Source organism: Panthera leo, chromosome B3 (genome assembly GCF_018350215.1).
Source record: "Panthera leo isolate Ple1 chromosome B3, P.leo_Ple1_pat1.1, whole genome shotgun sequence".
Lineage (NCBI taxonomy): Eukaryota > Metazoa > Chordata > Mammalia > Carnivora > Felidae > Panthera > Panthera leo.
In genome coordinates this window covers 107,536,756-107,560,426 of record NC_056684.1, presented here as the reverse complement: position 1 = coordinate 107,560,426, position 23,671 = coordinate 107,536,756, and the positions used below count along the sequence as shown (strand labels likewise).

The 23,671-nt window shown below is 40.7% G+C and overlaps 1 protein-coding gene and 1 non-coding gene across 2 annotated transcripts in view; both read right to left on the bottom strand.

Moving 5' to 3' along the window:
* The window catches only part of PRKCH (protein kinase C eta), a 230,632-nt gene that overhangs the window by 140,093 nt on the left and 66,868 nt on the right, over positions 1-23,671 (bottom strand). The window contains exon 2 of the mRNA XM_042943436.1: positions 23,392-23,455. Within this exon, the coding sequence (XP_042799370.1) occupies positions 23,392-23,455 (64 nt within the window). The remainder of the gene's footprint in view (positions 1-23,391; positions 23,456-23,671) is intronic.
* LOC122223285 lies at positions 7,036-7,139 on the bottom strand. Its single transcript, XR_006204170.1, has one exon. It is a non-coding gene; the product is annotated as a U6 spliceosomal RNA (small nuclear RNA).

Here is a 23,671-nt window from a genome sequence, read left to right as displayed (position 1 = left end):
GGAAGGACAAAGAAATGGGAGAAGGATTAGAATAGTACAGCACCCTGCTGAGGGGGAATGTTTTTTTTTTTTTTTCATCATATTCAACAAAACATGGGAATAGAAGATGCATGCTTGCTAATTCAAAGAATGAGTGAGAGCTCAGGTAGGAATGTCCAGCATGTGACTGGGCAATGGTAGCTGGCCTTCATTAGAGAGATCTGGGATGCAGACATAGAAGCAGAGGGAGAGAGCAACAGGCAGAGTGAAATCCCCAGATGAAAACAGATCCCAAGGGATGTGCATGAGTACAGCCATGGGCTGAGCACTGACCCTGGAGAATATAAACTGGAGGGGGAGGGAGAGAAGTCCAAAAATACAAAGAAAGAAGAGTCAGGATGGTGCAGAGATGATCAGAAGACTTCAGAGTTGTAGAAGCCAAAAAGTGTAGGGCCCTGAAATGGAAGGAGTGTAAGCATCATCACATGCAATAGAGCTCTCCAGTAAGATGAGAACCGAAAGCTGCTGACTCGACCTGGCAACACAGATGTCCTTGCTACTTCATCAAGAGCTAATTGAGTAGATGATGGTGAAGGATGCCAGAGAGCTTCAGTAGTAGCTGGAGGAGAAAACAGAAGGCAAAGAAGTGGAGACAATGTACACAGACTACACTCTCAAGACATTTGGATGAAAAAGAGGACGTGAATTGGAATTGCCCATGGAAGTGCTAGAGGACATTTAGGGTGAGGAGGCTTGGCACATTCACAGGTTGGGGAAAGCAACCAAGAGTAAGGGAAATGGAGAAGTTAGAGGTAGGGAAGCGAAGTCCCTGAAGGAGCACAGGTCCTCTGGGATAGAGGCTAAAGAATGAGAATGGGTGGGAGTGTAGATAAGGTCAGGAGCAGGATGTAGTCCTCACTCACATCCCTGGGGATCTTTTTGGGGGCACCTGGTTGGCTCAGTTGGTAGAGCAGGTGACTCTTGATCTCAGGGTGATGAGTTCAAGCCCCACAATGTGCATAAAGCTTTACTTAAAAATGTTTTAAACATGGGGAACTGTTTTCATCTGGAGATTCCACTCAGCCTGTTGCTCTCTATCCCTGCCTCTATGTCTGCAGCCCAGATCTGTCTCACGTGTGTCAGGGAGGTCACACCTGATGTGATTTTCTTGATTCCACAGGAATCAAGGCACAGAGTAAATGGGGGTCCTGAAAAGCATGATGAAGGTTGAGTTGTCATTGAAGGGAGTGGGAGAAGGAGCTGTAGGTGTGGAGGACCACCACTCAGAATAAAGGACACAGATTCATAGGAGTGATGTAAGCTCTCAGAAGAAGAGTAAGCAGAACCAAATACAGCAGGAAGGTCACAGTGGAAGATTGTTAAGAAAGGACTGCACTTTTTGTAATCAGGAGGCATCTGAACAAGAGAGAACTAGAGAATGAGAAGAAAAGGAGTGTGAGGAGTATAGAGGATTTGTAAAGATACTTGGCTATACAAGGAGGAAAGACATAGGATAGTAGCCAAGGATCAAACAAAGAATTTTTCTCCATCAACATCAACAAAGGAGAAGCAACCAAGGGAGAATAAGGGACCCTGCAAGGTGTAGTCAGACAAGTGAGGAAGCAAGAATATGGCAAGAGGGCAGAGAGGCTGGATCTGCCCAGGTAAAGGGTATAGCCTCTGCGAGAAGAAAGGTTTCCTTGGCAGCCAGCAGAAAGGCAGACAGGAGATGGCCAGACTGAGGGACAATGCATATACACAGATGCAAGTCACTGCCAGATTTTTCTCAGCAGAGTATAGAATCAGAATTTTGAAGACTGACTAAATAAATAAATAAATAAATAAATAAATGGAAGAAGAAAAAGAAAAAAAAGAAGGGCTTACAGATATGAGGGTCTTGGAGTCCCTGAAAAACCCACAAGAAGCAAACTAGGATTTTTTCTGGGTACACCGAGAAGTCCTACACCAGTGGATCCAGCAGCATTCTTTGTCCCAGGACCAGGACTGTAGGATGACTGTGCAGGTCTGGCATGGGCATGGCAAGCATGAAGGAGGATTAAAGGATCAGCTAACTCTTAGGCATCACTGACTTAGTACTGCAGTAATGACCCTGGAGTCTGGGCTCAAGAGAACACCAAGTGGACCAGCAGGAGCTAAGGAATTGGATACATTAGTAGGGACCAGGTTTGGGTCATGTGGATTTGGTGGAAGTAACATAAGGATTAGAAACATAAGGAAGTAACGTAAGGATTGATTAAAAGAAACATAATGCTTGAGATCCAATTTGTTTCCTTTTTTTAACCTTTCATCTCTGTATTTAACTTTTGAACATATGGGATCATTATCATAACTGTCTTAATGTCCTGTCTGCTGATTCTGACATCTGTGTTAGTTCTGGGTTCCTTTCAATGGACTGATTTATCTCCCATTACAGGTTGTATTTTCTTGCTTCTTTGCATGCCTGGGAATTTTTGACTGGATGCCAAACATTGTGGATTCCACCTGTTGAGTACTGGATAGTTTTGTATCATATAAATACTCTTGAGCTTTGTTTGAGGACACAGTCAAGTTTCTTGGAAATAGTCTGATCCTATCAGATCTTGCTTTTTAGATTTGCTAGGTGAGCCACAACAGTGCTGAGTCTAGGCAGCCAAGACCCTTCCATGTACTCAACCCAATGCTCCATGAATCCTGAGGTTTTATAGTCTGGCTAGTAGTAACAGGCACTATTCCTGGCCCTGAGCAAGCACCAGAACAGTTCTCTCTGATCCTTTAGATGGCTCTTTCCCTGGCCTCAGGTAGTTCCTATATACTGATCAGCACTCAAGTGAATCCTCAAGGGGGACACTTTGTATTTCCCTGGAGTTCTCGTTCTCTGGGTAACTGTCTCCTTCCTGGTGTTCTATCGGAGTCCTCCAGCTGCCATACTCTTCCTGGATTCAGATCTATCTCCTCAATTCAGGAAGCCCACTGGGTTCCCCCTGACAGAGGGGAAGAGGGAGCATCCGAGAATATGAGGGGGATGAAGAAGGAGCAATTTAGCCACAAGAGCCTACATCATTATACTCCATGGGCCAGAAATGATGCTAAAAGTAGGAAAAAACACCCAGATCTTGACTCTGTTTGCCTTTATAGGCAGCAGACCCTCCCCCTCTATTCCTTAAAGGAATATTTCTAATATTTCTAATAAACGCTAACTTGATAAATGAGCAGTCTTGCAATATGAGTAGTATGTGATGCTGAACATGAGCACAACTGAGCCAATGGTTCTTGAAATTCACTTTGATATATGAGTGCTTTAGATTACAGTTCCGGAATGAATTATGCTCACAAACCAAGGTTTTACTTGTACCTTGGGGATACCCATCAGGTTTCCCAGAAACAGCTGAGCCTACCTTCAGTCCTTTGGATTCATAATATTCTACCTACAATCCACACAAAAGTTCATCCTTTTTCAGTGCATGTTCTTCCTTCACATGCAACAAAATTGCAGTTTTGCCTCCAAAATGCACAGGAGCTATTTTAATTAGTAATTAAGTTGTACATTTAAAATGGATTTTCACGTGAACATAATAACACCATCTTTAACTTAAGAAGGAATTGGGTGGTGGTTAAGCCCTAAACAAGCCAGCAAGCAAACAAACCCCGTTTATGGACTCAAACAAGGGACACCATCTGGAAGTACAAAGACAACCAAGCCTGTACAATTAAAATCACGAAAGTCAACACACACTTTAACTCATAAATGAGAAAGTAATTTAATAAACTAAGGCAAATATTTGGGGAGAGGCCAATACTATAAAAATATCCGCATGGAGTGAACCAACTGCAATTTTTGAATAAACAACAACGTAAATACCCAGGGCTTCTCCAAGTTGATGGGCAGCACTTGGGTCAGGCTGGTGACCAGACCTAACAAAAACCTGGTACTGGGGAAAAAGGTGGAGAAGACGGGCTAATGCTGCCTGACAATTTACAATGTCTGCCCTGGCATTTAATATTGGATCCTCTAGAGGTAAGAAATTAATAGCCAATAGTTTATACAATCTGCCTTTAAAACACACCTTCTTTCTGGGACCTAGAAATGTCTTGAAAACATTAACTCATGCATCTTAACATAGCTATTGGAAGAACGCACTCATTGCAATTGTGCATCTGTGCTTAAAGAACTAACCAACCACAGAGTCTGGTTTTCAATATAATCCCAAAGAGGGAATGCCTGGATCCACTGCTCCCTTGGTCATGCTAGACAGGAGAATAGACCTCTAATCCCTATCTGTTGTCCTATCAACATTCCTATAAAGCACCCATGGCAGTGGGGCTGCTCATGAATAGGGCTGGTCTATACACACACACACACACACACACACACACACACACACACCACACAATCCATGACACAATCAGTCCTGACAAGGAAATGCCAGCGGCATCAATCTAGACATTATCTAGATCCTCAAGGAGTGACTTAGGGCTAAGGGTAGCATTGGCTCTAATGGGCAGATTTAGGAATAGGGGCAACATATATTCCCGAGGGCCCAGCCAGCAGGAAACTGGCAAAGTAATGCTCCCCTCACAGGTAGCCATCCTTCCACACCTTCTCTCCCACTCACAGCTTCACTGACTATGGTAACTCCTACTGAAGGCCCTCTGACACACACACACCAGGATGTACTTTGCACCCTCCCAGAATATGACACACGTGCCAAGCTCAGTGTTTGTCTAGGATTTGAAACAATGTCCAAGAAAGGAGATTTATGTCATCAGACTTTTCTTAGTGCCTTTTAGATGACTTCCACAAAGTATGTGGAGTAACTTGGGTATGGATTTCCTTCCAAAGTGGGTAGGTACACAATCTGCATCAGGTCCTAATGCAGCCCTTTGTGGGTGTGTGCATGCTTGCTTATGCACAACACCCTGGGTGTAGATGCCACTAGCCCCATGTTTTTCATGTAAGGCAACCATTGCTCAAGGCCACACAGCTAGGAAATACAGGGAGCAGAGCCAGTCACTCTCATCTGAAGCTGATGCCCTTCCACCACCAACCTCACATCTCAAACACAGTAAGAGATCCTCGATAGGATTTCCCAGGGCATTCTGTCTGTAAGAGTCTATTAAGGAAAGAATTAACACTAACACCAGAAAAGAAGTTTTGGGGCATTCATGAAGCTGAAGGAATCACTAAAAGTGACCTACTATCGAAAAAACCTGACTTAGAATGGCTAACATTAACAACTCCGGCAACAACAGATGTTGGCGAGGATGCGGAGAAAGAGGATCTCTTTTGCACAGCTGGTGGGAATGCAAACTGGTGCAGCTACTCTGGAAAACAGTACGGAGGTTCCTCAAAAGACTAAAAATAGAACTACCCTACAACCCAGCAATTGCACTACCAGGTATTTATCCAAGGGATACAGGTGTGCTGTTTCGAAGGGACACATGCACCCCCATGTTTATATCAGCACTATCAACAATAGCCAAAGTATGGCAAGAGCCCAAATGTCCATCAATGGATGAATGCATAAAGAAGATGTGGTATATATCTACAATGGAATCTTACTCGGCAATCAAAAAGAAAGAAATCTTGCCAATTGCCACTATATGGATGGAACTGGAGGGTATTATGCTAACTGAAATTAATCAAAGAAAGACAAAAATCATATGAATTCACTCACATGAGGACTTTAAGAGACAAAACAGATGAACATAAGGGAAGGGAAACAAAAATAATATAAAAACAGGGAGGGGGACAAAACAGAAGAGACTCTTAAATATGGAAAACAAATAGAGGGTTACTGGAGGGGTTGTGGGGGGGGGATGGGCTAAATGGGTAAGGGGCACTAAGGAATCTACTCCTGAAATCATTGCTGCACTAGATGCTAACTAATCTGGATGTAAATTAAAAAAATAACAAAATGTAAATAAAAAATAAATAAAAATAAGAAATAAAGCCTGACTTATCTCCTGGATTATAAAACAAAACAAAGATTTCTCTCTTTACTCTTCCCCCAAACTCCTCAGAACAGTGAAACTCTGCATCACCCCAAGCTGTAAGTGGGAGATCCTCTGGGTAGGTTGGGGTGCTAAGAGTCCAAGAGAGGAACCTTTATGGTATTCAGCAAAGCCAAAGTGTTTTTCAGTTGACTCCAGCAAAGAAGTGATCCTTCCCCTTAAAAGACGATTAAAAGTGCCCCCATAGCTACCATACAGCGCTGAATAAACACACTGAACAAATGCTCAGATACAACGTGAGAGATGGAGACGGGGAGGTGTGACGTCAGAGGGAATTCGGACAACAACAGGTGCTGGCTAAGGCAGTGCTCTGGAGAGCCCTGCCCTGTCTGAAGAGTTCACAGGGGAAAACTTCAAAAACATTGTACTAGGCCACACGCAAAACAAAGCTGGTCTATGGGCCCATTTCAGTCCATGAGCAGTTCATGGTCCAAACAGACACAGCCAGCACGCAGCCAATATTCTGCATATTAGAGAGAAGGCCCATAAAGACTGGATTTAGAGTGACCTACGAGCATTCCCAGAGGCAACGACCAAGAATGGAGGAATCAGAGGCCTCCAACGGGGGCCCCGCAACACCTGAGGCAGAGGCGTGGAACAAGACATGACCTGTCACAGGTACACTTGAGCAGAACTATGAAACTGTTCTCTTTGCATCCTGGATGAATGTTCCCACAGTGTCCTCACCGAGGGGCCAGCAGGAAATACTAGAGTACTACTGAATCATCACTTATTAATATATTAATAAAATCCTGATGGTTCTCTCCCAGAGATAAGCTTCGGTCTGTGTCAGCGAATCCTTCCTCAAGTCCTCTGTTATAAAGAACTGCTCCAGGTATCGTTACCTGGTGGATTTTTTTTTTTTCAATTCCGAAACAATCACCACAAGTTTTGGAACGCTTGCATCACCCATAAAGGCAATCACTTCCATCAGCCCTAGGCAACCACTCATCTACTCTCTGTTTCCATTGCTTTCCCTATGATGGACATGACACTATGAACTATAAAAGGAACTTTCATATGAACTGTCAAAGGAATCATACAAAAAATATGGAAGACTTCACGGATTTGCATGTTATCCTTGCACAGGGGCCATGCTAATCTCCTCCATATCATTCCAATTTTAGTATATATGCGCCAAATCGAACACACCTGGGCAGATTTTAAGTAAGCATTAGATAAGATGGTGATACCGGGATATGCAGTCCCTTCTACAGAACGGCATCCGAACACTATCAACTTGCATTAAGAGTTATTATACCCTAACTCATCATCTGAGTTTTCATTACCCCAAATCCCCACAATAGTGATATTGATATAGGTAAACTTAATGCTCAAAGCATAAAACTGGTCGCCAATGAACAGACTAAGCACTTTTAAATGAGTCCCTTCTCAGACATTCCTCCCTGCTTACACCTACCCTGTTCTTGACCTGCCTATGAATGGCTGCTGTTCTCAGTATGAGTATCAGATACATCCCATGCAACAACATACACAATAACAATTAGGTACCAGATCAAAGTGAGATCTTGTAGCTGATGTAGATCATGAATTCACTGACAAGCTACTCCAATCACAACAAACCCTTGATACAGTAAATCCAGGTATAGGTCCATCACCAATGAAGAAAAGATCAACACCGATGGAGCCATGCCCAGCCTTTGGAGAAACTGATGATGTCTTCAAATACTTCTACATATATCCCTTTTCATGACATTGTTGAGAAAGTTATCATGAAATGGAAAATGTTATCATGCCTTCAAATCAGTCAGAAAAGTACACATCTGAGTTATTTGATCTGTTCTCGGTTCTAAGAATTAGCAAAAAGGTATCATTGTAAGCTCAACCCTGATAAATATAAGAAAGAAACTGACTTTCATAATTTTCAAAGGTGGAGTACCAAGCAAACCCTTTGAAACTTACATTTTTTGTAATGTTGGCTTCCATTGTAACTAGAATCACTGTAAATTGCCTTTTTCTGGTCCCAGTTGCTCTAAGAGAAGGGAAATACCTATAACTTGTCTCCAGTCCAATAGCCGATAGGCTATACTGTCAACACTCCCAGCCTGCTTTTACCACTTTTAATCCTGGCTTGAGTCTCAGCATTAGCCCTGAGTGTTTGCAGACATTAGCAAGGCCCTTAGCACTGAGTCTCATTTTCTCCTCCTAAAAGCACAAAAACTATAACCTGACCTGTCTATGTCACAGTATTTTTAAAAGCTCTTAAAAGAAAACATTAGGTGTTTTGTCAACTTAAAAGACTACACTGAAGTAATATACTCCCGTCTTTGGTTTTTTCTTTTTCCTACATGTTCTTTTTCTTCAACTAGCAAACTTCCCAACTGTCAAAATTTTCCATTAATCACATTAGAAATGATTTAGGATACAACAAGGGTATTGAAATGTGGATAACCATTAGAACCAGCCAACATGCTTATTAGGAATCTGTTTCCCTGGCCTTTTCCCCAGAGATTCCAATTCAGTCTGTAGCATGAGAATCTCTATATCTTTCAAAATTCTTAAGTGATTTCATTGCTCTAAAACAGATCCTCTCTTGCTATCTCATAGTTTTTAAAGGCCCTATTTTCAGTACTTGGTAAATCCCAATCCAAGGACTCAGATATTGGAAGTATACTCGTTTACATGAAACAGGAAGTATCAACAAAATTCAATTAGAACTAAGCTTCTAAAAGTTATATATTAAGTCCCAACAGAGCACCCAGATCAAGCTCCAATCTATTTACCTCCCCAGATGTTTAATAGATGTATCACTAACATTTATTAACACTTCACAAGGGGCACCTACATGGCTCAGTTGGTAGAACATGTGACTCTTGACCTCAGGGTCATGAGTTTGGGCCCTACTTTGGGTGTAGAGATTACTTAAGTAAAAATAATAATAATAATAATAATAATAATAATAATAAAAACCAAAACACTTCCCAACAAATGATAGTTCCCACCCAAGTTCAAGAACAGAAGATTCCAGCTAAGCCTAAGTTTTCTCTCTTTTAAGTGGGTGAAGTACACAAAAGTAATTTCTTAATAACCCACACAAACAGAATTGAATTATAGCTCATTATATTGAGAGGTGCACGGACTTGTTATGGATCTCCAAACAGTTGATCTGAACTTTTAATGCTTACTAAGCTGTGTAATGGATCCTAATTTAGCTTAGAACAATAAGAAACCACACTAGAGTTCAGAGAACTTGGGAAAGTCTTCAAGATGAACTTAAAATAGTTCAGGCTCCAGCAACTTACGTTAAATCATTGTAAACGGATGTAATATGGTGCTTTTCAAGACCCTAGCCAAAGGAGAAAAGATTATGTTCAATCAGCCAGCATCAAATATAAGTGAACTTCACTTAAGTAACAAGACATGCTCCCCAACAGGGAAGTGACAGTACCAGGGTGCTGACCTTATTTATGCCAGCCAGGACGCCGGGCACCTCCCAGGACGTCATAGCCCAGCCATGTTCCTCTACCGCTGCAACTCTCACTCACCAACCATGCCCCGCCCCTTAGGGTCTGTGTACTTCCTGTTCCTTCTTCCCCCAGACAGCCATGTCCACTCCCTCCCTCCCTTCAGATCTCTGGCACAAAGGCCATCTCATAGGAAAAGAACAACACACACCAACCCTCCTCTCTGTCGTGACCCTGTCTTATTTTTTCCATGGCATTTATCACTTGGCATATTATGTTAATTTATCTAATCGTTTGTCTCCTCCCACACACCAAACTTTGAATTCTGTGGGAATCAATTATTGTCATTAACAAGCACATGCATACATACTGCACATAATACCGCACATACATATTCTCTGTGTGTATATGTGGATAGTCCTTCTGATCCATCAGACCCAAGGGGTAATAATTTACAAGCATTGCTCAGCCCAGTGCATTTTGTAACCAAATGTAAATTCATAGAGGTAGCTACCGATTTTTTCCAAAATAATGTGAGAACTAAATTTCCACTTACAAAAATCTAAGCCCACTGTGCCCCCACCTCCCCACACACATACTCTCAACCTCCTACAGGGAGTCCTTCAGCACTGACTTGAGCCCCAGAAGAGAAATCTTAGACACCAGGATGAATCCATGATGCTGAAGATAAGTTTCAGGAGAGAAGGGAAGAAAAAGGTCTTCCTCCTCTCTACCTGCCCACTGACACAGGGCAAGGAGTTATTGGGGAAAACCGAAGCAAAGGGCTGACAGGATAACTGGCTCTTCATCTGAAACAAAGAGCTGAGAGGTCAGGGGTTGCTAGAAAGGAGACTGAAGCATAATGAAAATAGACTCTGGAGCAATTAATTTTTCTATCAAAAAATTAACTCATTTCTGTTTTACCTAAATCTCAGTTCCACTCAAAGAATACCACATTAATGTAATTTCAGCAGCAACAACAACAAAATGAAGCTTGAGAAAATTAAGAGACTAGTCTGACTCTGTGTTTTCAAAGCAGCATGTTAGTTAATAAGCAAGTGCCCCAGGAAGTGAACGTGCTGATACTTCTGTCCATAGATTTCTGAGCTATTTTAGAGGTTCAGCTTTTAGCATTTACACCTCTAACCACTTGCTCAGAAGTACTGTGACTGCCTTGTTCTGCTGGAAGCAAGCAGAGGTGTAGCATAAAGCTACCCGGAATGGCCATCTCCCAGGTTAGAAACCACCGTCAGCTTCCAGTTGTTTGGGTGTCACTTCTGGACCTTCTTTTTTAATGAGAAAGGGTTTGTAACTGGCTGAAAAAGTTCACTGCACAGTAAAAATAACTAGAAAAACAGGATGACAGTGTCAAAAAATTGCTGAATTATTCTGTTACCTGTATCACCTGATTGTCACCTAACATCAGTCCCCCATACAACATACACAAGTATTTGTCAGTTCCTTCTTTCTGTGGTCACTAAATTAAAAGTGCTGGGCTTCTGAAAAAAAGATAAAGGGAAAAATTAAACTATAAATTCTAAAAATAATTTGGTCTCAGTAGCATTTTATAGTCTTAAAAATTAAAGACTCAAGGGGCGCCTGGGTGGCTCAGTTGGTTAAGCATCTGACCTTAGCTCAGGTCATGATCTCGTGGTTCGTGTGTTCGAACCCATACATGGTTTCGTAACACCTTGCATCGGTCATTTTGAAGATATGAATTCACTGAATCATAAAGATCTTCTTCCAAATGCTGACACATTTTACTATACAATATTTAAAAACACAATTGCTAATTAATATCAAAAACAAACTCATGAGACAAGTCTTTTTTTTTTTTTTTTAAGTATTGCAAGCTGACAAGCTCATAATGGTAGCTATATGTTTTCCAAAATTCTAATTATGTCTTGGAGGAGCGAATTCTATCACTGGTATCCAATCACAGTTGTTTCCTGGAAACAATCCATTCACAATAGGCTCACTTTATTCAGTTTAAAGAAAATACCTGAGAAATTCCCAAAGCTCCATTACTACAGTTTGTCATTCTTTCCAGTAAAAATGGTGCTCCACGAAAAACAAACAACTAGCTCAGCGAACAACTCAATCATGCAAGTGTTTTTCCTTGAGACATGATAGTATTTCAGAATGTAGCAGAAACGCTTTATGCCTAATTCCCATCTTAGCACACAGATTATAAAGATATACAGCCAAAGGTTGAGCTTAATACGTTGCTAATGTTTACTGCTTCATCGAAGACATTAAGTGAAACTATTTTTTTTTTCACTGCAATTGTCTGGCAGTGCAGAAGACGTTGGCTACACTAATGTTAACTGCATAGCTGGGTGTCTTGATTCATCCCAAGGTGTCAGCAGTTTTACCCATCATTTCTTTTGCACCATTGAGCGAATGACAGTACACTTAAAAAGGCAAATAACATCTTCGTATTATAAATAAATAGTTTTGAATGACAGACCTCCTGAATAGGTCTTCAGAACCCTCAGAGGTCTGTCTAACCTTACTTTGAGAAGCAATCGAAAAATTCTGAATAAAACCACCACTTAAGAGTGTTTCCATCAACAGTTAATGAAAGTAAGAGAAGTAGTCAGGATGAAGCCAATGGTGATTGGGGTATAACTACACAAATATGCCGATCATACCCTAGGCTGAACTTATTCACTTTTTAATTCCTTCCAAGTTCTAGTTTAAGATCTGCATTAAGAGAACCTACTGATAATCCCGGTAAAACTTGAACAAATCTCAAGCTCATTCTTTCTCTGATCCATGTCTGACATCTGAGAAGACAGCACCTTTTCCAGGTGAACATCAGTCTTTAAGTTTAAAAACGAGGAACCCAAGGGAAGCCTTGCAAAAACATATCCCAAAAGATGACAAAACTCTAAGGAGGGTGAGATTATACCACCTAGAAGACAGGTTCCTTCCAAGGTAGAATAAAGAGAAAACACAAAATGCCTCCCAGATAACCGGGCGACCTAGAAAGATACTGGACCTCAGCACCCCAGTCTGAGCTGTGCCTGCGTCTGGCACTTACCACCCAAGAGACCACGGCAGCCAGTGTCTCTGAGCTGGATTCACCATTTGCCTCTGAAATTTGGTGTGGGGAGCAAATGACATAATACACAGGACTGCATGAAATAGAGAGGTCACCTATTACTAGGATAAGAGGCCATCCCGCTTCCAGAAAGAAAATGAAACAACAACTACCGCTGCTGTTTGTTAAATTAAGGCCAAGCCCAGTACCTGGTCCTCAGGAGGCATTCAGTAAATGAACTGGCTGTGATGGAGAGGAGAAGCAGGCAAACTATAACACTGGACAACTAGCCTCCCTCCCTTAAAAGTATCTCCCATTTCCAGTTTCCCTTCTTTTTTCACTCCCTCAAAGCCTCTTTCTCTCCTGCCCTTTCCTCAACCTGGCATTCATTTCCAGTGGTAGCCACAGAACCGCTTGGACCAAAACTGAAATGCCCCCTCGCTTCTCAGGCTGAATATAGCAAAGGAATGAAACACTGGTATAAAAGCTAAATTAAAAAAAATTAAATCAACATGCTGTCACCTGGCTTGAAACATGAGAAAGGAATACCTCAACCTCCATCAGAGATAACCTTTTTCCCTATAAAACTGACATTCACTGTGAGCATTAGACACAGTGAGAAACTGTGGGTTGCAGCTTTCAACGGTAACATGTTTGATCTGCCTTCATGCATGAGGCCACAATGATTGAGCACAGAGCTTAATTAGTCTTAAACCAATGGTTTGACACAGGAAATTTGAGCTAAAAACTGAGGCAATGCCCCCCCCCCAAAAAAATAAAACAATCAGGCCTTACTCTACACAGTAATGCACTGCTTTGGCAAAAAGAATAAACAGATCCCAAAATTCAAGTGCACCTTCCATATTCTCCCCAGGAGAAATGAATATCCAGCAACATAGTAAGAGTCTGAAAGAAGGGAAGCAAGTCCAAGTTTTAGCAAAGTTTTCTAGACAAGCTTCAAATCCACAAAGGACAACTGTTTGGTCAGGTTGTATTTTTGTTTTTTAAGAAGTTACCCACCCACCCCTTGCCAAAACAAACTCTGGTACAGAATACCTTCATGCATGCTTGGGGATTTCTGGAGAAAAAGCTTGTCCTCACAGAACTTCTGTCTTACTATCTTCATAAAGACACTTCTACGGTTAATTTTTCTGATTTACTTTATTCTTTTAGGAAACTATCTTAAAATTAAACTTCGCAAGTACAAAATGTTATGTAATTGTTAGTAGGAGATGATTTACTTGTCATTCATTTTAAGTGAGACCTGTACGATGGAAGGAAGGGAATTATCTTACTCATCTCTTCCTACCTGCCGTTTTTGACTCACGGCTTAGTGTTTATTTAGAACTTTAAAAAAATGTACTGAAGTACCTTAGTCATAATTTTTAACTTGCCTCTTCACAATATATAAAAATTGGGAATTAATGATCAAATAGAGAGAGACCAAAAAAAAAAAAAAAAAAAAGGAGCCAACAAACACAGCTTTAATTTATAAATGAGGATAGGTAATACGTGTTTGAAGTTAAAGCATCATATTGATGATACAGAGGCAATCCAGATTCTGGTTTTTGTCTAGGAAATAGATTTTTTTTAATGTGAAGTTTTATCTTGATTTTTTACTTATTAAATACAATTTCAAACACACACAAAAATAGAAGAGTCTAGCAAACCCACATGTAGCCCACACCCAGCTTCATCAATCAATTCATGGCTAATCTGATTTTATCTGTACCCCATTCCCTCCTCCCACTTCTTGATTATTCTAAGGTAAATCTCAAATATAGACTAGAAAAGAACAGAGACCACCACCAGAAACACCAGCGTTACAGGTAACACAATGGCACTAAATTCGTATCTTGTGATAATCTCTCTGAATGTAAATGGACTAAATGCTCCAGTCAAATATCAAACAATTGCACTAGTAAATATTTCAAAGTTTATCTCTAACAGATGCCCCCTTTTTGTTTTAAGTAACTGCAATACCATAATCATACCTAAATAATATTAATAATTCCTTAATTAATAATTCCTTAATAATTTCCAATCACTGTTCCCATTTCCTCAGTGCTTTCCTGGGGGTTATTGTCTGTTTTACAATTTGTGTTTGAATTGGGATAGAATGTGGTCCATATATTGAAACTGGTGAATATGTCACTCTTCTGTTATTTTGGTTTTCTTACCCTCTCTTTTCTTTCTTCTAATTTGTGGTTGAAAAAAACCAAGTCTCTCATACTGGAAAATTTTCCAGTCTAGATTTTGCTGATAACATCCCATAGTGTCATTTAAAATGTTCCCGTCCTCGAGGCACCTGGGTGGCTCAGTCGGTTGGGCAGCGGACTACAGTTCAGGTCATGATCTCCTGGTCTGTGGGTTCGAGCCCTGCATCGAGCTCTGTGCGGACAGCTCAGAGTCTGGAGCCTGTTTCCAATTCTGTGTCTCCCTCTCTCTCTGCCCCTTCCCTGCTTGCTCTCTGTCTCTCTCTGTCTCTCTCAAAAATAATAAAACATTTAAAAAAATTAAAAATAAATTAAAAAAAAAAAAATGTTCCCGCCCTCTAACCTGGTGAGTAGATCTGGAAGCCTGACCAGATTCAGGCTTGACTTTTTAAGCAGAGCTACCTCACAGATGGTGGTGACTGTATTTTTCTTTCTAGGGACCAACCATTTAAATTTGAGGTACCGTAAGTCAGGCAGACTTCACTTATGCAAACCTAATCTTAAAATCTCACACCATATTTCTTAGCAGGATAACAATGCAGCAACATATTTTTGATTTGTTCTCACACGGAGATATCACTATTTTAACTTAATTTCTCTCTGTTACTTCTCTTCTAAGTATAGCAGTTATCAATTCACTCTGATGCGTTTTCATCAGATTCCTTTATTTCAATCTCGGTTGGGTTTCTTTGGGTTGTGGTTTGGTCACTCCCCTCTTCTAGGTAAAAATTATTCCAACATAGTGACAATCATAAACAGGGCCAGATCCTGCCATTCTGTCAGCATCCAGCAGTGGCACTGAAATCTAGGTCTGTTGCATCACCACAATCAATTTTGTCTTGGTTAGGTTGCAGATCCAGTTGTTAGCCCCAGAAAGGTTTAGTCAGAATGAAATAAAGAGTGACACACAAGACAGCTTCTTCAAAATAACAAATCACTTCGTCCGTGTCTACTTCAACAGCGCTGCTTAGGGGAATTCTGCATCTGATCAAGAGCAACGCCTTTGTTAAGATGAACAATGGTGATGGGTTTCTGATGCGGTTGATAACGTTATGCCTTCGGCTCCGTGCGGGACTTACACGAAGAGTTTTTCATGTTCCATCTTAATTCAGTGAGGAGCTCTGTAGGTTTTTGAGCAGATTCATTCTTACCCCAGCCTTAAGAATAAACCCGCACACAGCACACTGTTCCAAACTTTGGAGCCACTACAGTTAACACCAATTCAAACGTTACTTTTCAAAGCCTTTTGTGTGCTGCTCTTTATTCAAACTTCATTATCAAACATTTTGATGCCAATTTGAAAGACATTATGCTATTTGGTGAGACAGTCCCTGGCACACAGTAAGCACTCAAACATTACTGAATGAGTGATGAATATATATATATATATATATAAACAAAATGGGTGTTCATTCAGTAAACCCTCAACATAGCTTGACTGAGTGGGACAGATTGTATGTTTGATCTTAGCCAAAAGGCCGAGAAGCGATTGGACAGGTTGTAATCCATGAGCTGGAGTCATTACGTGCTGGTGTTCCACAGAGTTCTGCCGTCAGTCAGCCTTGGTTTTGTCTCTCAATCTCCTTGCTGGGCCATAGATCCGTCTTTCGCTGACACCTACAGCTATATCTTGGGACCAGATCTCTTGCCAGACTTCACGTTCTTATTTCCAATCCCTCCTAGACATCTCCACTTGGGTTTCCCACAAGCATTTCAAACTCCACCTATTCAAGCTGAATTCATCACCTTCCATTCCTTTATTTCTACCCTGGTGAATGACTCCACAGTATCATTTGAGTCTCATCCCTGTTCATCCCTGACATCCAGTGAGCCGCCAACTCCTGTTGGTTATACTATGTATACATTTCTCACAGCTGTCCCCTTCTCTCCATCCACCTCCACAGATTCCAACTTAAACCAGGCTCTACGGAGCTCTCTCTTAGACAACTTTAATAGTCTCTTAAAAGCTTTCCACACCTTTGTCTCCTCTTAGGCTCTAACACCCCCTAGCTCCCAGCCCCTGGAACCCACTGCTACCAAAGGAGATCTTATTTCTCTCTGCTTAGAACTCTTCATTGGCACCCATCACTTCTACTAACCTAGAAGTGATATGCCCACGTAATTTATCTTCTAAGCTTTTGAGAGTGAAAGGTGGCCCTGTTAATAGTTACCCTGGTACAGGAGACAAAACTGTGACCGTTCCAGGCAAACCATCACAGAAGGCCCTCCCACGTGTCTGGCCACATCTCCCTCACACTCCTCAAACTCCGATGCCTCCCCACTACTTTCAGTTTCTGGAACATGCTGCTGCTCTGTCACCTCTGTGCCTCTGTACAAACTGTCTTCCCCTCTTAAACTATTCTCCCCTCCTGGCACATTTCTATTTATCATTTGAACTTCCTTTAAACATCACCTCCCCTGTGAAGCTTTCTCTAAAACCTTCTGGCTGATCTGATTACACATTCCTACACGCCACGACCATGCCTTGGACCCATTCCCATGGTGGGACCTGGGTGCCTGTCCTGCACACATAGGGCGCGTCTACCCTCTCTCCTACGAGCTCCCTCAGGAAAGTGCCTAAGTCCTGTTCATCTTTATCTCCCCAGCATCTGTGGCGAATCACAGGTCTGCACCCAGCAGGTGTTTCCCATGTCCTTTCTCAGTCATGTCTTACATTTAATAAAAGCTTTTTTGCCTTAGCTGCTATTTCAGTGTAATTAATGACAGATAAGAAAATGAGAGAGGAAGAAATGAGGAGTAGTCAGCAGCTCCTAATACCAGTCCTGTATATCGCAGATCACTGCCCCATGTAAGCAATTTCTTAAGGAGAGCTTTGGAATTCTAGAATCTGAGCTGGTGGCAGAACTCCTAAAGGAAGTCATGAAAGGAAAATAGGCATAGAGATAAGTCAGGAGCATATTAGTCATTGTTCACTAACTTCTTGAGGCTTCTGAAAATATAATGTCAAAATAAAACAAACCTGCTTGAGTATTCATGGGGTCCCAGGCAGGGGTCTTGTTACCATAATAGGAACATGGAGACAGGAACCCCACTAGCATACTTTCATAAAGCACTCTACAGTTTGCAAAGCATTACACATTTTAACATCTGACCTTCAAAACCACAGCCTCAGATGCACCCTGAAGCTCAACCGATATTTCTCGAGCTTTGACCATCCCTCAGGGATCCCAGGCTGATGCTCGTTTGACAGCCCGAGGCACAGGGCAGCCCCGACTTCATAGTGCTTTTTTAATATAAAGTCCTTCAGCATCCAAGATAAGAACTAGAACTCTAGGGGCGCCCGGGTGGCTCAGTCAGTTGCGCATCTGATTTCAGCTCAGGTCACGATCTCACGGCTCATGAGTTCGAACCTCATGTCTTGACAGCTCAGAGCCTGGAACCCGCTTCAGATTCTGTGTCTCCCTTTCTCTCTCTCTCTCTCTCTCTCTCTGCCCTTCCCCACTTGTGCTCTGTCTCTGTCTGTCTCAAAACTAAACAAACATTAAAAAAATAACTTAAAAAAAAAAAAAGATAAGAACTAGAGCTCCAAATATCCTGTCAGCCTGTCATTTTATGGCCAGGGATAACCTAGAGTGGCTGACAGGAGTGAAGCCAAACCAGGGACATTCTCACACTGCCAGGCTCAGGCCGCTGCCACAGCTATAGCAGGTACATGGTGGGGCTCCATTTCCTCATGTAACACAGAGAGGCAGCTATCACGTCCTCTTCATTTGACAAGGGAGCTGTGCTCTAAAGCAGCAGCAATGTGCAAACCCAAGCTGTGCCCCAGCTTAGGAGCCAACATGACAAGGCAATGCTCCCACAGTCTAGAGAGAATAGATCCGAGGTTCTAAGATATATCCCGCACATAGATGCCACCGCTCCTGAAATGTCAACATTAAAAATCTATTTCTCATGGATAAAACATCAATTTTAGCATCTTTTAAAATATGCAGCCACACCTAGGAGGAGTAGAGTACCAAGATATTGATCACTATCACTTCAGTGTGAATTCGCCCATGAATTCATTATCTTCCTTATTGCCAACTGTTTGTAGAGAGAGGAGATCACTAGGCATCTTACCGGAGTAAGACACAGTTAAAGGCAGAGAGCAAAAAGAACTAACTTACAGGGGATGTAGGATTTACCAAGGAGGAACTCGGCCAGCCTCCCAATTTTACCCAGGGTCACCTCTAAAAGGGCTACCCTTGCAATGACCTGGTAAGAACCCAGCCCTAGTAATATTTGGCATTTGTTTCTTCTTATCATTAAAACTAATAAATTAATATAATAAGAATATCTGTAAGAATTCCAGTGCCAGTGTTTTAGTGTTGCCGGTGTACATTTAAAGAGGATAGAACCTTAATATAATTTAGTCCTACAGAGGTGGTATAACTCTTAAAAAAAGAAGTCACATAATGACTACAGCACGTCCAGATGTGGTCTAATGTGCATGGCCTTACTCCCATGTAACTTAGCGCAGAAAGATAGTTCAACACATGGAGAACCTCACCCACTTCCCACTCTGTCACTTCTCTCATGCCTGGGTTTGTCTATACCATGGTTTTGGCCATGTTCCACGTGCTATGAGAATGTTCTAGCGACAGTGGTCTGTGATATCACATTCTATTTTATTTGCACTCTCAGTGGACTCATTTTTCTCACAAACCCCCTATGTACAAGATACCAAGCAAAACAAAAAGGTCAAACTGGAATCTGGACTGCTTTTTCATGTCCAAGTATCCCACATCTCTGCTAATTTCCATATTGGAGCAAAACATCTGATAAGATGCAACAACTGAGACGACAGAAAAATTAAACATTAACATTAAAACAATTCGCCCACACGAATAAGAACAGTCAGCTGAGAGGAGAGAAAACCAATTTTCAAAGGCGTCACCAATTTGCAAAATGTCAACATCAAATGGACAAACCACTAAGCCACATGCTTAAAAACGTTCACAAAGATTTTAGTAATGGTGGAGTAGTTTTTAATTGGCTAACCCTCCCACCGAAAAGAATTAAAGCCTCTATAAAATATATCTTAAAACAATTAGTTAAAAACACTGGAGAGCAACCAAAAAAGGACAGAAATTGGAGGGAATCTGACACGTGAAAGAAGGGAGTTGCACTGGTCAAGATCCATTATTTATGGGCCATCTCCCAAGATTATTCCGCCGGCTGCAAAGGGCCAAATCAACAGAATTCAAACAGAAAGCTAGGGTTTCATCGGCTTGAGGAGTAAAATGACAAGATTCAGAAACAGATAAATGGAAACTGAGCAGAGAACACCTGAAAAGAAGGCCACAGAGACAAGAATCCCCAAATCTATTAACTCCTCCAATCTGTGCATGTGCATGGGAGATTCGAAAAGGTCCACAAAAAGCAAGAACTAGAAGGCTGAAAGAAAGGAAATGAGATTTCTGTTTCTTACTGTAGGACAGTGAGTCCGAAGCCCAAGTCCCAAAAAGTTAAAGGGACTTAAAACACCTTGGGCTTTCTACTGAAACCCCAACTTGATTACACCTTATGAGTGAAAACTATGTCCCAGGACTATGGAATTTGTCCAAGAACTAAGGGGGAAGGGTTAAAAAAAAAAATCCCACTCTCAAAAGACTTCACAAGGCTTTTAAGGTGATAACCAGTATTTTAGCTGCCTGCTAGAAAATAAAGAACAGAAGAGAAAAACCATAAGAAAAAGCCCTTGCTAAAATTTAAGTTACTCTTGATTTAAAAGAAAAAGAAGAAAAAAACAAACCGATCAGAAAACTAGGACTTGAAAGAACTTCCTCAGTTGTGATGAAAAGTATTTACAAACTGCATACACCTAACATTATACTTAGTAGGGAAAGACTAAATTCCTTCTTTCTAAAATTAGTTATGAGACAAGGAGGTCTGTCCTAGAGGCCTCCAGGCACAATAAGACATGAAACGGAAATAAAAGCCATAAGTATTAGGAAAGAAAAAGAAAACTGCCTTTATTCATAGACAACATGATTATTTACAGAGAAAATCCTAAGATATCTCCCCCGCCCAAAAAAAATACTCTAGTAGAAGTAATAATGGGATGTTTTTTAAGGTCATAGGATGCAAAGTCAAGAAACAAACAAAAAAATTCATTTTTTTTTCCTAACAATTTGCTAACAATTCTGCTAACAATTTCAAATTAAAACTTCTAAATACCATTTATAACAGCATCAAGAGTTTAAAATACTTAGGAATACATTTTTAAAAATGTACAAGATCTCTATATTGAAAATTATATAGAAATGTTAATACTGGTATAGATGAGAAACATTAAAAGCCAATGGTAAGTGGAGAAATATACCATGTTTATGGATTTGTAGATGTTCACAATTGTTCAGATGTCAGTTCTCCTCAAAGTGACCTATAGATTCAATACAACTTAATTTGAAATCCAACAGGCTTTTGTGTGGAAATTGATAAGCTGACTCTAAAACTGACATCAACATTTTAAATACTGTGGGGCCCCTGGGTGGCTCAGTCAGTTAAGCATCCGACTTCGGCTCAGGTCATGATCTCACGGTTCATGAGTTCAAGCCCCATGTCAGGCTCCGTGCTGACAGCTCAGAGCCTGGAGCCTGCTTCGGATTCTGTCTCCCTTTCTCTGCCCTGCCCCTGCTCCAAGGTGATCCAATGGAAAAATGAAAGTCTTCAACAAATGGCAGGTAGTATAACAACTGGATTAGAGAATGGAGAAAAGAAATGTCAACCCCTTCACACACAAATATTAAGAAGGAACAAAAACTTAAATATAACATAACACAGGCCTAAACATAAAAGCTAAGCCTAAAAGCTTCTAACAGAAAATGGGAGAATATTTTTGTGACACTATGACAGATTTTTTAAGGAGGATACAAAATATATAAAACTATGAAAAAAGAGATTGATAAATTGGACTTCAGAGAAAAATTTTTTAAACATTGATTTTTTGAGAGAGAGAGAAAGAGTACACACAGGGGAGGAGCAAAAGGAGAGGGAGAATCTTATTCAGGTTCCACACTAGCCCTGAGCCTGAGGCAGGGCTTGATCTCATAACTGTGAGATCTTGAGCCAAAATCAAGAGTTGGATGCATAACCAACTGAGCCACCAAGGTGTCCCTGGACTTCAGAAAAATTTAAAACTTCAGCTCAAGTGTTAAGAAAGTGAAAAGGCAAGCCACACCCTTGGAGAAACTATTCACAATACAAATTTCTCACAAAGAATGCTTATCTAGAAACACAAACAACTCCTATAAATCAATAATAAAAAGCCAAACTCAGTTTCAGAAAACAAAAGACTTCATGCACTTAGGAAGAAAATGACCAATCAGCCCATGAAAAAGTATTCAACATCAGGGAAATGCAAATTAAAACCACAAGATATTATTTTATACCCACTAGAATCTCTAAAATTAAAGAGGATAAACATACCAAGTATTGGTGAGGATATGGGATAATTGGAACGTTCAATACATTGCCCGTGAGAATATAAAAATATGACCACTTTAGATAAACATTTGAGAGTTTCTTAAAAAAATTTTAATGTTTATTTATTTTTGAAAGAGAGAGAGCGCCCATGCAGGCACGTGTGCACAGTAGTGGGGGAGAGGCAGAAAGAGAGAGGGAGAATTCATGCACCGCGAGATCATGACCTGAGCCCAAGTCAGATGCTTAACGGACTGAGACACTCAGGCACCCCAAACATTTAAGAGTTTCTTATAAAGTTGAACATGTATCTCCTTTATTATCCAGCAATTCCATCGCTACCCAAGAGAAATGAAAGTGTACGTCAACAAAAATGTATGTATAAGAATGGGCAAACAGCATTATTCATAATAACCAAAAATAGGGAAGACTCCAAATGTCCATCAAGAAGAGAATGGGTAAACACGTTCTACTACGTTTATATAATGGAATACTCAGCAATAGAAAGGAACAGGATGCTGATGCACACAATGACCTGAGTGGATCTCAAAGAAATTATGCTCTGCGCAAGAAATCAGACACAAAAGAGAACATACTATGTAGTTCCATTTATATAAGCTTCGAGAATAGAAAAAACTACGGTGAGAAAACAAAACAAAACATCCCATTTATTGCATCGGGAGGCTGACTGGGAAAGGGCAGAAAGGGAACTTTCAGAGTGGTGGAAATGTTCTTTATTTTGGATTGGGGTGTTGTTTACATGGTTGTGTGCATTTGCCAAAGCTCAAATTCTTCACCAATGATCTGTGCATTTCACTATATGTAAATTTTACCTCATTTATTTTTTAAAAAATTAGGGATGGGAGGTGGAAGAGGAATAGAATCCTTTAAAGGAGAGAATGAGACAAAGATTATAAGAAAGGGAACATGATCCTTAAATTTTTAACACATTCAGGGGCAAACTAAAAGGTTGGCCCCAAGCCAAAAATCTGAAGCACAATTTAGTAGGCATGAACGAAAAGAGGCAAGAACCAATTCGGCTAAAATGATGATGAAGAAAATAAAACAGTGCATATGTTAAATCACGAGATTGTCAGATTTAGCAAATATGTTGAATCTGGCAACCCAAAGCAATAGATCCTTAGAAACAAGACACCAGCCCACCCAACATAAAACAATTTTCTAAAGCATCTTCTACAAAATGCTCTTTTTATAATTTCCATGTTAGAAATTCTTACTGTGTATGAACTAACTTATACCAGGAACAGCCAAAACTCATCCTTACCTTCAGTGAAGCTCCCTGTTAGGGTTATTACCACAAATACTTTCCCTTCTGGCTCCAGATCCACCTAGAAAGAGAAAAGAATTGTGTGTCATATTCTAATTGTAAAGTATTTTTTTTGAGGGCCTCAAATAATTCTTTACAAAGAGGTCTACATTGTGCAAATCACAGCCATAAATCAGACCTCAGCAGTCTTTCATTCAACAGTAGGGGAATAAGAAACGAGTGCACAAGAAACTACAAAGATAAAAAAGCAAATCTAAGAGAAACAGTTCTTTCAATA